The following is a 14,537-nucleotide window of genomic DNA, read 5'->3' on the forward strand; positions in this document are numbered from 1 at the left end:
GTTTTGGGTTTTTTTGGTATATCAGGATAGATTTCTTTTTTAAATCGTTTTATTAGGGGCTCATACAACTCTTATCACAATCCAAGCATTCTTCAATTGTGTTGAGCACATTTGTACATTCATTGCCCTCATCATTCTCAGAACATTTGCTCTCCACCTAAGCCCCTGGCATCAGCTCCTCATTTTTCCCCCTCCCTCATGAACCCTTGATCATTGATACATTGTTATTTTGTTATATCTTGCCCTGTCTCCCTTCACCCACTTTAGAGCAGAGATCTACAGTTCGTTCCTCCTCGCCCCTAATAAAATCTGAGCTTAAGCAGCAATCTAGTTGAGAGGAATTACTAAGAGGTAGGAGAAGGGCAGGTGTGATGGTGGGGCAGGAGGAAGGTAAAAGGAAACAGAGGAAAGATCTAGGAAGCAAAGCTATGGATGGAGATAGAAACATAGGTGAGCACATATGTAAATATGTAAAAATAGAGGGATTGGCGGAAGTACATATATGGCAATACATTGTAGTGGACGGACTTTGGGCCTCTGCTCAAGCCCTGCCTCAATGCAAGAACAATTTGTTCTACCAACCTGGCAAGACAAAATGGGTGCACAAGCAAATGTGGTGAAGAAAGCTGATGGTGCCCAGCTATCAAAAGGTTGAAAGTAAACAAGCAACCATCTAGCAATAAGCCCATATGGAAGAAGGACACCAGCCTGTGTGATGACGAAGTGTCGATGGGATTGGATAACCAGCAACAGAAGACCACAAACAAACAAAAACGACATTGTTGAGAAGAGTGGGGGGGGGGGCGAGCAGGTCGGAGCAGAGACCAAAAACCCATCTGTAGACAATGGGACATCCCCTCACAGAGGGGTCACAAGAAAGGGATGAGTTGACCAGGGTGCAGTATAACAATGATGAAACATACTAGTTCCTGAGCTTCCTCACCCTCAGGTTATACCTGAGCACATACACTGGTACAGATAAGAACTCAAGACACAGAGAATCCAGGTCAGAGAAGCCCCTCAGGAACAGAAATGGAGTAGTGATACCAGGAGTGTAGGAGGAAGGTGGGCACAGCAGGGGAGCAAGGGGGAATTGATACAATAATGGACACATAGCCACACACACACCCCTGGAAGAGACAACAGAAACCGTGGGGGAAGGAAGACAGCGATCACTCAGTGTAAGATATGAAACTAATAGTAATTTTTAATTTATCGTGGGGGGAAGGAGGGAAAAAAGAAGTGCTGATAGCAAGGGCTCAGATAGAAAGTAAATGTTTAGAAAATAATGATGGCAGCATATGTGCAAATATGCTTGCTACAATTGATGTATGGATTGGGTTGTTTTGTTTTGTTTTGTCATTTTAGCTGTAAAAATAAACAGAACATGGAATGATAAAATATAAATCTAGTAAAATAGAAGTCATCAAAAACAAAATGGGAACATTGATGACATTAATGACATGAATAAATATTGATGTCATTAACCACTGAATCCATACGTTGTGTTTTACTTCTAGCAACCTTATCTAGAGTCGTGGGGGAGGTAAATCTTTCTCACATGGAGCTTCTGGTGATTTTCCACTGCTGACCATCTCAAGAATAGGACACTAATGACAGAGGATCAGACAAGTTGTGGATTTGCATTAAGATGCTAATATATGAAGAACGCTAAAAGTTATTTTTACAAAGAAAGAAAGAAAAGCTCAAAACGGATGGCAGAAGAGACTCTGGATTTTCCTTTTAGACAAAGGGAATCTACAGTGACTGGAGAGGGAGTGGGGAGGGAGGGAAAAAAAAAAGAGGACCTGATGCAAAAGGCTTAAGTGGAGAGCAAATGCTTTGAGAATGATTGGGGCAGGGAATGTATGGATGTGCTTTATACAATTGATGTATGTATATGTATGGACTGTGATAAGAGTTGTATGAGCCCCTAATAAATTGTTTTTAAAAAATAAAATAAAAAATAAATTAAAAAAATAAAGTGACGAGAAAATGATGAAATATAAGAGAGGAACAAAAATTTCAAAGGGCAGCTCGAGAAGTCAAGGTACAGTATTGTAATAAAAAATGTAAAATCTTGGAGTCAGAAAACCAAAAGGGAAAAATATGCTCAGTATTTCTCAAACTGAAAAATAAAAATAATTCAATTATTCAAGACTCACATTGCAATGTTGAAGAATTCAATGTGCAAATATTGATGATTCAGGAACCATCAAAAAAGACGGAAGAACTGATCACAATAATTGACACAGAACCCCCCCCCCCCACCCTACTCAGGGAGATGAACAACAGAAACCATGGGGGAAGAGAGACAGTGGTCAGTGCAGTGCAAGACATGAAAATAATAATAATTTATAACTCATCAAGGGACCATGACGGTGGGGGGGGGGAAAGAGGAGCTGATAACAAGGGCTCAAACAGAATGTAAATGTTTAGAAAATAATGATGGCAATACATGCAAAAATATGCCTGACACAATTCATATATGGATTGTTCTGTTGTTTTAATCATTTTATTGGGGGCCCATGAAGCTATTTTGACAATCCACCCACCCATCCATTGTGTCAAGCTATGTATGGATTGTGATAAGAGCTGTAAGAGCCCCTCCCCCCAAAATAAATCTGAGCCTAGGGGGATGAGGCTTGTATCTTACTTAGAATCCCTGGGAGAATACGTCTAGTAACGCGAATTATCATTTAAAACATCTTTTCTTTTTTTAAATTGTAAAACATCTTATTTTCTAAGTCTTCCCACAATTTCAGTGAGTGGTGTAAAGTAAAACCGAGGTACAGGGAGACAGACAGCCATAACTGACAGGACAAGGGAGAGCAGAAACAGAAGTAGCTTTATTAGTGGTAAAGCTCCCTGATGAGGTGCCCTGAGCCAGGCCAACGGGTCAGGGAAGTCTTGCTCAGCAGGAGGAGGGGCGGGGCAAGGGTTTTTAAAGGGGCGGTGCAATGTGTGGCCATTAGCATATGAGGTCTGGACACTGAGAATTACTTGTTGACTCCTTGCAGCTTTCTTTGAACCTAGAGCACCTGGTTTCACCAGTTATCTTCTCTGGCTCTGTCTGTGCCGACCTCCGGGGACCTGCAGGGAAACGGGCCCTGACCTGCTTCAGCTTAGCCCAATCAAGTGGGACAACCAAGTCTTGGGATAGAGCCCAGGCTAGATCCTTCTTTCCAGGGCATCAAACAGCTTGCTAGATAGCATTCTTCTGTTGAGCCCTTGAATGTCTCATAGGACCATTAGACCCCAAGGGGGTTGCAAAGAAGTACACCGCAGGCCTCTCTGTAACAAGATGTTTTAACTGTTGGAGTAACTTCCTGTTTGATGCTGGCCCAGTCAGTTCTGACGAATAGTGACCCCATGTACAACAGAATAAAATTGCCAGGTGGATCGCTTCTCGGCCTTTTGGCTAAGATCAAGAGTAGTAAAATTGCCAGCTGTTTGCATTCCTTCCAATGTTTGACCCTGTTATGCTATTGATGCCACTGTATCAATCTGTGTCACCAAGGGATTTCCTCTCTTTGGCTGACCTTTGACCGAGCATGATGTCCTTCCCCAGGGACTAGTCTTTTCCTGATAACAGATCTGAAGCGCTTGAGAGGAAAACTCACCATCCTTGATTCTAAGCATTCTGGCTGTTCTTTCTCCTGGCTTCCATAGCATATTTAATATTGTTCCCTAACACCCTAGTTCAAAGTCAATTCTGTGGTCTTCCCTATTCATTGTCTAGCTTTCTCATGCATATCAGGCGATGGAAAATATCATGACTTGGGTAGTCTGATACCATTCCCTCCTTTGTATTTTATTATTTATAATCTCTATATCACACAGACAGGTGTCTGTCTTTCTTGTGGACTGACTGGATGCCTCAGTTAGATGGCTGCTTGTTTGAAGATAAGCCTTTTAGACCGCTTACAGGATTCTTTCTGATAGGCAGGCATCATCTGGTTTCTCCACCAAACATTGCTATAATACCCAGATGCTCAGTAACCATTTCATGGAAGAGAGCATCAAGCAGGACCATGTCATAAGAAAAATTGTTCTTAGGTTGAGCCTAGAATTAAGTGGAAGCCCAAATCCATTCATGTGTCTATGTTTATTTATCTCTGGTTCACATTAGAGACATCATCCTTTCATGATAGATAACTTTATAAGTCATTCTCCTGTGCAATAAGGTACTTTTATCAATAACCAAGCCAAACACACTTCCATTGAGTCAATAGTGACTCATCTCGACCCTTGTGGGTTCCTGAGTCTTTAACTGTTTATGGGAATAGAAAAACCCGTTTTTCTCCCGTGCAGCTGCTGGCGGCTTTCAACTGCTGCCCATGCAGCTCGCAGCCCAACTTGTAACCATCGCATCACCAGGGCTCCTATTTTCTAGCTTCTTCTTCATAATCTTTTTCATGACTTGTAATTATTTTATTCATTAAATCAATGTTTTCTCACGAGAATATCAGTTCCCCGAGGACAACCATTTACCTATCATGTTCCTTAGAACATGCCTGACACACTAAGCTAAACCAGTTGCCATGGAGTCAGATTCCAGTTCCTGGCACCCCATGCATGTCGCTGTAGAACTGGGTGCCATACGAGGTTCAGGAGCTGATTTTTTGCAAGCAAATCATCTTGCCTTTCGTTTCAGGTGTCTGATTCAAACCTGCAAACTTTGGGTTAGCAGATAAGACCTTTTGCAGGCACTCTGAAATCAAATCCACTGCCACCAAGTCAGTTCTAACTCATAGTGACCCTACCGGGCAGTTCACAAGAGAACTGTACTTCTCGGAAAACTGCAGTTTCTGAGCCTGGAAATCTGTAAATCTTCCTACGTGTAGGAAGCCTCATCTTTCTCCAGAGGAATGGCTGTTAGATAAGAATTCCTGACCTTGCCATTAGCACCCCAGTACATGACCCACTAAGCTACCCGGGCTCTATCAAAGACACCAATAAGTATTAAATAAATAATTGATGAATAAAGAAGTAAGTAAACTGAAAAGGGGTAAAGGAGTTTCAAGTTTGGAAGCAGTTAAGAGGAGCAAATGTAAAGATATTGGTACATTTCCTTTTCTCAAGTATTTTAAATTGTACACCATTGGCTAAATGATACTATAGATAGAATTAAGGAGCGTGGTGGTGTAGTGGTTAGGGGTTAGGCTGCCAGCCACATGGTCAACACCATGGTCAAAACCACCAGCCTCTCTACAGGAGGAAGACTGGATTTTCTACTCCTGTAAATAGTTACATTCTCGAAAACCCACAAGGGGTTAATATGAGTTGTCATTGACTTGCTGGCAGTGAGTTTGGTTATTAATAGAAGTACCTTATGTCACAGAGGCATGACTTATAATGCTATCTATCATAAAATGATGATGTACCTACAGTGAGCCATAGACATATGAATGGATTTGGAGCCTGCACTTAATTCTAGGCTCAATCTAAGAACGAAGATTCTTATGGCACAGCCCTGCTCGATGCTCAGTTTCATGAAGAGATCACTGAACATATGGGTACTCTAGCAAAGTGTGGTGAAGAAACCAGATGATCCCCAGCTCTCAGAAAAAAATAGCATCTGGGGTCTTAAAGGCTTAGCTTTCAACAAGTAGCCATTTGAGTGAGGCATCCACTCAGTTTACCCAGAAGCAGTCACCTATGTGATTCAGAGATTATGAATAGTAAAATACAAATCCAAAGTGGAGAATGGTATCAGAGTTTAAAGTGGGAAGAGCTGTTTCGCAGAAGACTATTGATGACAGTAAAGTTCAAAATGCATTTGCAGAGCCCCCGTATGGATTAATAAGCTTCGGGTGAATCCTCTCTGAGAGCATTATAAGGTCTATTATGACAGGTGTTGTTAATTAAAATGTAATATCATCTGATCTCCAGTTTGACTTATTTTAAATTTCAGGTTTGTTTCAGTTTTTAATATTTTCTGTTTTCTTTTTGATTGAGCCTGTTCTCTGTTTAGTCTTTGTTGCTGGGTTTTGCTGTTTGTTATGTGATTTTTCTTTGTGAAATCCAGGCTAGATAGATCTATAGAAATAATAACTGGATAACTTGATAACGGTATAGGGGCATGACAGGGGAGGATAGGGAGGAATGGGGAGTTAACAACAAAGAGTAGGAGAAAATGTACCAAAATTTATTATGGTGCTGACTGCAAATCTGCACAAATATGATTGAAAGATTATATTGTATACGTGAAGTATATGCTAGTAAAACTATGAAGTAAATATATGTGTGTACAACATTCCCTACCTTACAAGGTGAGCGAAATCAATAAAAAATGGAGAGATCTTCATTGGATTTTGTAAATTAATAAAAAACAGCTTACCAAAAAAACCCGGCTTGTAGTATAGTAGGTACATGTGGAATATTTAGGAATATTGATTTGGTTTTGATATGGGCCAGGCTGGCTCTATATTCCAGCTCTGCCACTTATTAAGTTTAGTAAACCCACTGCCACTGAGTTAATTCCAACTCATATTTACCCTGGGGAGCAGAGTAGAATGGTGATGGGAGTTTCCAAGGCTGTAAATCTTTACAGGAGCAGACAACCTCCGCTTTCTCCCATAGTGCAGCTAGTGGGTTCCTACTGTTGACCTTTCTAATGGCACTCCGACATGTAAACCAGCACATCACCATGCACGTTGTGCTCTGCTATGCCCAGCACTCTCGGCAATTAACAACGTAACAACCATGTAATCAGTATACATGCCTTTCTCTTAAGGCACTGGAAATCTATGAAGCGATACATCTCACACATCTTGGATCCCCTAACTCTTCTCCCAATACCAAACAATGGGCAGTTCTTGAATTTAACCTTTGTATGTGCCGCTTCCAATGCACAAAGCTATTCTCCCACGTGCCCAACAAGTAATCGCCTAGTCCTCTTTGGAGTGTGTGTGTGTGTGATTTTTGTTTTTAAATGCAATCCAAACATCCTGAGAACCCCTTCTTGATATTGACAACACTTCAATCCGTAATCACATCATCGTCCGTGCTATCCCTGGATATGAAGCATCCTTTAAACGTTGCATGTCTCTCCCGATAGATTGTAAGCTCTTTGTGGTACATCGAAGCCTTTACTAACGTATAGTAAGCGCGTGTTAGGATGCTGAAGCACGACATTGGCTTCTTTATCTAGCAGTGTCGCCTCTTCATCATCCCTATCTGCAAAATAGGGACGCTAAACCCGTGCGCGGTTATTACTTGTAGCCTATGGGAAAACAAAAAAGTTCCTTCCAAGGGTGCCTGCACCGCTGGATGACAGGCGGAAAGGAACTTACGTCAACCATGCCCAGAAGCGTAGGGAAGGAGCGCTTGCGAGCCGCGGAGCAGGCTAGTCCTTCTGCGCAGGTGCGCCGGGAGGGGGCGGGGTCAGGGCGGGAGAGGCGGGGCCTGCCGTCCGGCCTGCCAGTGTAGTTCCGGGGGTCAGCGAGCGTCCGGGCGGCCCGCCGTCGCGGCGTGACGTCATCGCCGTGCGCTGCCACGTCTGCTCAGCTCCGCGGTAATGGAGGTGAGGATGAGCGCTGCCTGGGCTGGGCTCTGCCTCTGACTTCCAGGCGGTCGGCCTCGGATTTCGCCCTGGCTCGGCGGTTGGGTCGGAAACATCGGGTAGCCCGAACCCTGCGCACCCGTTCTCGACTCTCCGGGTAGAGACAGCGTGCGGACAAGCGTCTGGTCTGGGGCGCCTGGAAGCCGAGCGGGAGCCCTCTTGCCCGGGGTCCAGCCTGTAAAGCCGCCGCCTCCTTGCAGGGATCCCGCCCCACCGGCCGGGCCTCCTCCATGCGTGAGTATTATTAGTATTAGCGACCTGCCGCGCTGTCCCACAGCCTTGGGCCGCTTCGGTCCTCGGGGGCGGGGGGCCCGCTTTGTCGCCCTCTCGTCGGGGCCGTCTTTCTCCATCCGCAACCCCCGCCTCTTTCATCGTAGCGTTTTGCCTTACATCTCTTTGCTCTTTAGTTGACCCAGAGCCGGCTTCACCGACATCCAGCCCCTGAATGCTTTGTTTCACTTGGGTCGGTTCATCTAGAGCCAAAGGTGGTTAAGAATGGGGAACATCGGGTCCGTCTGCTGTAACGCATTGAAAACCAGGGTTTTTCCAGGGTGTCGTTCTTCAGTGATTGGCCGGATTGGTTAGGGAACGGTTTTGGTATCCATATTGGTGGAACTATGGTTTCGCCATGGACCGTGGAAACAGACGCTTTCTGATCAGTATGCGTATTTACCTGTTGCTTACCTGTTTAGTCTTGCAGTTTCAGCAATTTCTAAGTGATCTTGCTTACCTTTTCCTGGGGTGAGCATCCATCCATTTACGTTCTTTTCAGTTTTATCCTAGCATATGGCGATACAAGTCAAAGAGTTTTACTTTTAGCGAGTTAAAGGTATGTTTCCATTCGTCTTTGTCAGTCCTAATAACTGTCTCTGTAGGACTGTGACTTTTTTTTTTTTGTCTTTGAAGAAGCAGCAGCGTTGAAGGTCAGATAATATGTGATACATTTGATTTCAGGTCCCCCACGTCTTGATCATAAAACCTAGCTTTGTGCAAATAGTTCTGTATTTAAAGTGATTTTCCATGAAATAACACTTGAATTGAAAGTATATATGAAAGAAGACTGGAAAGTATATGTTGTAGAGTTTCTTATACATTGCCATCTGATTGTAGTAATATCCGGTATGTGAAAAAAGATAAAGAACACAAATACTGACTTTTCTGATGCTGTACAGTTCAGATCAGAAGCAAGGCTCTGATCCCTAAGGTCTGAGTAATTCTCTCATTGGAATAAAGTGTATAAGAGGCACTGAGAACATTTGTTTGAAAACCTAGTTTTACAAGGCCTATTCATAGTTTTTCTGCTTATTTCATTAAATTTCCCCCTTAGAAATAATAAACTAGGGAAGCGAACAACAGAAAAATGGGTGAAGGGAGACAGCAGTTGGTGTAAGACACGAAAAAAATCATAAATTATCAAGGGTTCATGAGGAAGGGAAGGGGGAGGGAAAAAAAGGAGGAGCAGATTCCTAATGGTACCTGATACCAAGGACTCAGGTAGAAAGAAATGTTTTGAAAATGCTGATGGCAACATATGTACAAATATGCTTAACACGATGGATGGATATGTGAATTGTGGTAAGAGCTGTAAGTGCTCCCAATAAAATGAATTTTTTTAAAAAAGAGTAAACTGACAGGAATTGTTTGCTTTTGTTCAGAGTTGCAGCAGATTGGCAACCATTAACCTGGGTTGCAGCTACAGGTGGCGCTGGAAGCAGACTGGTTCCCGGACATGCCCGGTGGAAGGAGGGGCCCTAGCCGGCAGCAGCTAAGCCGTTCTGCTTTACCGTCGCTACAGACTTTGGTTGGTGGGGGCTGTGGCAATGGAACAGGCCTGAGAAACAGGTAAAGAAGAATAAGACTGTGTGTAATTTGTGATGTCCTATGGTCAGCAGTTCAAAACCACCAACCACTCCGAGGGAGAAAAAGAGAAGCCTTTCTATTCCTGTAAACAGTTACAGTCTCAGAAATCCATGGAGGCAGTTCTACTCTTAGAGGGTTCCTATGAATTGGAATGGACTCAATGGCAGTGAGTTTGGATTTTGGGTTTATGGTCAGTAAGAACAGTATAGAAAATTACCGTGCTAATCAGGTGATTTGCATATCAATTGTACATTCAGGATAAATTTTGCCAGTTAAGTTCTATTTCTCCCCTAAATAAAGTTTTTCTCTTACATTGATTTTAAGTATCAAAGCCAGCAGTCACTACTGCACTGCGCTCATGTGTTCACTCAGCATTATTCCCAGATTATTACCTTTTGCTTTTCGGGCTCACCTGATTCTATTTGTGCAGTCTTTATGGCTTGCAAACCTCCCTCTTTCTTGCAGACTTTCCAATGCAAGTCCCACCCAGTCTTCAAAATCAGTTCTGATCTCTTGTCATCTCAATGGCTCTTTCCCTAAAATACCAGTTTGAAGGGATTTTTTTTTCCCAGTCTCTGGTTCTCGTGATACTAATTTTCCACTCAAATATTCTGTCTGTATAGGTCTGTAAAGTAGTGAGATGATCCCGGAGCCCTGTGTTCTACCCTGTGCTGCTTTCCATTGGGTTTCTTCATTACGAAAACAATCATATTCTGCTTCCTAGCAGGGTGTAAAAATAGATGAAAGACTAAGTTACTGTCACTTTTCAAAGGTTTTCTGAAGTTTCCAAAATTCCTAAAGTGTAGGTTTTTGTTTTATAACAAAAGAAAATTTTAATTAAAAAAATTTAATTAAATGTTTGAAAATATATGCATATGCTTTCGAGAAGGTACTCTCAAACATAAGTTTTGAAGTGAAAGTTGTTTACTGTATGAATGCATGTTTTGAATGTACTAATACATACTAATCATCTTAGTGATTCAGTATGCTGAAGTTGCAATAGAAAATCTTGGCCTGTGCCTAGTTGGATTCTAGCTAACTGGAACATTCTGGCTCTGTCTGCGTTCACTCCAGAGGCTCCTTGTTCCGCTTCTCCTGCTTTGACTTTGAGGATTCTTTAGATAATTGCATTCTCAAATTGTTCCATGGAAGCCCATCTCGGATGGGACAGGCCAAGTAGTCAGGGCTTTTAAAGGTCTCAGTCCTTTTTAAATCGGACTGCTTCTTTTTCTCATACGTGTTCTAATATCAGGATAGCAGGTAAAATAGGATTTGAAGGTGGAAGTGAAGGATCCTGATGTTTTAAAAACTTCAAAATGTCATTTCTGGATGGTTCTGCTTGCACTTGGTGTCTGAAAATAGATTACTTGGCAGAACTAGAAACATTTGGAAAATACTTACTCATAACTGGGCTTAACTGTCTTTCTACGTTCTTTTCTCTGCCTTCATTGTATCTCTTTAATCCTGGCTTTCAAGGTTCCAACTCTACTTTGTTTGATCTACTATGAGCCATTGTCTCCTTTTACATGTACTCCTGTAGCAATTACTTTTTCAACAGATAAGAACAAAGTGAAAGATTCTGGGAATTCACAATTTGCAAGGTCACTGGAACTACCGAACGGTAGATTGTGACATTTTTACTTGGGTTATTTTGGATGATGTAGGTTCAACGTTTGCCTCCTGATAGGAAAGGAGCAACTGAGATAGACTCTTTAAGTTACAGAGGGCCTAGGAAGGGGTAATAAAAAATGTAGTGGCCTAAAATAGTAGTTTTAGGTAGAAAGTGTTCCGAGGAGGAAAGCTCATGTCTGCAGTGTCTTTAGAGTATTGAAGAGAGAAATAGGTAATTGTTTAAGTGTGTTGTGATTTTTGAAGAATATACTTGAAATTCTGAAAGATGTGAGTCAGCTGGGGAAGGCACCATTTGCCCTTTTTTGGAAGGTGCTTATTACCTGATTTGGTGAAGTTAAACGAGGATGTCAGAAAACTAGTGTGGTGGTTTAGTCAAGATTGTAATGTGCTGATTCCTGTCCTGCTTCCCACTTTGGGGATGCAAAGGTACGTTCTCAGGATAATGTGCTTAGCTTCTCTCCCTAAAGAAAGAATAGCCAGGGGAACCGATGATAAGGATCCACATATAACCCCCTCCCAGGGGGGATCGACAACAGAAAAGTGCATGGAGGGAGACGCCGGACAGTGTAAGACGTGACAAAATAATAATAATAATTTATAAATTATCAAGGACTCATGGGGGGCAGGGAGGGAGGGGGAAAATGAGGAGCTGATACCAAGGGCTCATTGAGAATGACAATGGCAACAAATGTACAAATGTGCTTGACACAATGGATGTATTTATGGATTGTACAAGCCTCCAATAAAATGATTTTTTTAACCTAAAAAAGAAGGGAAAAAAATCCACATTTCTGGGGTTTCGAGAGAGTTTCTAGTTGAAGGGCGAATTTTACTTGAGAAAGATGAAGATTGATAGTTTTTGGTTTTGCTCTAACATACGCTTTGTTAATAATGTGACCTGAAAGTGTTGTAGGGATCATTTTCACTCTCCTGTTCTTGTCCCTCTTTTGGGTGAGCACAACTCTGTGCTAAGTCATATGGATCTTATTAAAGAATCACCTAATCTGGCATCACCTTGTGGACCCCTAGCATAATTTGAAAAGAGAATCATTAGAATTCATATTGAGAAAATTTCTTTAGATGTCATTTCAAACTTGTCGATTATAGATGATGAAACAGAGACTTGTAGATAAAAAGTTATTTTCTCAAGGAAACGGAATCCAGGGCAGATAAACCCCTCAGGACCAATAATGAGATTAGTGATACCTGGAGGAGAAGGTGAAGGTAGGGGGAGAAAGGAGGAACTGATCATAATGATCTACGTATAACCCCTGCCCAGGGAGATGGACAACAGAAAAATATGTGAAGATAGCAGTTGGTGTAAGACGGATTAATAAAGTATCAAGGGTTCATAAGGAATGGGAGAGGGGCTGATATCAAGGACTCAAGTAGAAAGAAAATGTTGGAAAACACTTGTAAAGGCCACCAAACATACCTTGAACTATTTATAGGCTTTTCCATCTTTGTCAGTAGCTTTCTTTTTCTTATTGTTATTTTGTTTTTGCTGGTTTTGACTTCCTTTGTGTTATTTGGCTTTGTCTGTTTTTTGCACTTATTAATGTATCTATGTCTATCTAGATAAGATAGGCAGAATAATAATTCAGAGATGAAAAGAAACGGGACCAATGGTACCGGGGAAATACAGGAGAAGGAAAGATAGGAGAAAGGGGGGGGGGGGGTACTGGCCCAGGGACAAGGGAACAACAAGTGAACTAAAATCAATGGAAGGAAGGTTGTAGGATGCCTAGTGGGGCTTAATCAAGGGCAATGTAGCAGCGAGGAATTAACTAAACCTGAATGAAGGCCGAACATGATGGTGAGACAAAAGGAAAGTAAAAGGAAATAGAGGAAAGAACCAGAAAGCAAAGGACATTTATAGGGGCCTAAATACAGGCATGTACATATGTAAATATATATAATGAGAGGGGAATAGAACTATATACTCATCTATATATTAAGAATTGAGGTTGCAGATAGACATTGGGTCTTGACTCAAGTACTCCCTCAACACAAGAACACTTTGTTCTAACAATCCGGCATTCTGTGATGCTCACGTTCCCCACATGATCTCTGAAGACAAAATGGGTGCATAAGTAAATGTGAAGACAGCTGATGGTGCCTGGCTATCAAAAGATATAGCGTCTGGGGTCTTAAAAGCTTGAAGATAAACAAGTGGCCATCTACCTGAGAAGCAACAAAGCCCACATAGAAGAAGCATATCAGCCGGTGCGATCATGAGGTATCAGGCATCTAACACCCAGAACAAAGTCATACCCAATGTGAATTTGTAGACAACTGGGCATCCCTTCACAGAGGGGTCACGGGGAAGAAATGAGCCAGTCAAGGGGCAGTATAGCACCGATGAAGTAGACAACTTTCCTCTAGCTCTTTGGTGGTTCCTTCCCCCCACTATCATGGCCTCAGTTCTACCTTACAAATTGGATTGGACCAGAGCATGCACACTGCCACAGATAAAGCCCCAAACACAGGCAATCCAGGATAGATAAACCCCTCAGAGGCAATAATGAGAGCGATACCGGAGGATTAGGGGAGGGTGGGAGAAGAAAGGGGGGAATCGATCACAAGGATCAATTTATAATTGATAGAACGGCGGCATATGTGCAAATGTGCTAGACACATTGGAGGAATGTATGGATTGTGATAAGATCTGTAAGAGCCCCCAATAAAAGTATTTAAAGAAAAAAAAGAAAAATGTTTTGGAAATGATGATTGCAACAAATGTATAAATAGGCGTGACTGGATGTATAGATTGTGATAAGAGTTGTACAAACCCTCAATAAAATTTAGAAAAACAAAAAAATGAAACACACACACAAAAGACTACAACTAAGTGGTGGTAAATGTGGGACTAGTACTATCACACGTTGTATCTCAGACATTTATGTTGCTTGCTTTTCTTGAATCTATTCTGTTAAATACTTTCATTTTCCTATACAAACCTCTAGTATCCACTTTCTGATATATATTGATCATTTCTGTTTAGCTTAGCTATAGTTTTCTTGAGGGCAGTTGGTGGTTCAATGCTAGAATTCTTGCCTTCTATTGGAAAGACTGGGCCTCAGTTCCTGAAAAGTGCACCTCCGTACATTGACCCACCTGTCAGGAGTTTGTGTTGCTATGATGCTGAATAGGTTTCACTGGAGCTTCCAGACTCAGAAGAATTAGAAAGAAAGGCCTAACAATCTACTTCTGAAAATTAGCCAGTGAAACCCCATGGATGACTATGGCCCAAACCACAGATGGTTTTAGGGATGATGCAGGACTGAGCAGTGCTTTCTTTGTTGTGCTGTGGATCCAGAGCCAACTTGATGGCAGCTAGCAGCATAGTTTTCTTGGTTTTATGAAATTTGCCCAGACAGACTCTTTATTTTAAGCCCTCGACTTTATAGATTGGATGGAAAGACGTAATCTCATGCATACATTTTCTTTTCTCAAATTTTCTTTTTCCTCTGATAAA

General features: G+C 41.9%; 1 protein-coding gene across 3 annotated transcripts in view; it reads left to right on the forward strand.

The window, feature by feature from the left end:
• The first annotated feature begins 7,484 nt into the window (after positions 1–7,484).
• The window catches only part of TMEM39A (transmembrane protein 39A), a 37,619-nt gene continuing 30,566 nt past the window's right edge, over positions 7,485–14,537 (forward strand). Inside the window, exons 1-2 of one of the 3 annotated variants that reach the window (XM_075542478.1) lie at positions 7,485–7,801; positions 9,223–9,409. In XM_075542478.1, the coding sequence (XP_075398593.1) occupies positions 9,297–9,409 (113 nt within the window). In that variant the 5' untranslated portion in view covers positions 7,485–7,801; positions 9,223–9,296. The remainder of the gene's footprint in view (positions 7,802–9,222; positions 9,410–14,537) is intronic. The other 2 variants (XM_075542476.1, XM_075542477.1) reach the window with 2 other exon arrangements.

The sequence above is a fragment of the Tenrec ecaudatus genome, chromosome 2 (assembly GCF_050624435.1).
Source record: "Tenrec ecaudatus isolate mTenEca1 chromosome 2, mTenEca1.hap1, whole genome shotgun sequence".
Taxonomy (NCBI): Eukaryota; Metazoa; Chordata; class Mammalia; order Afrosoricida; family Tenrecidae; genus Tenrec; species Tenrec ecaudatus.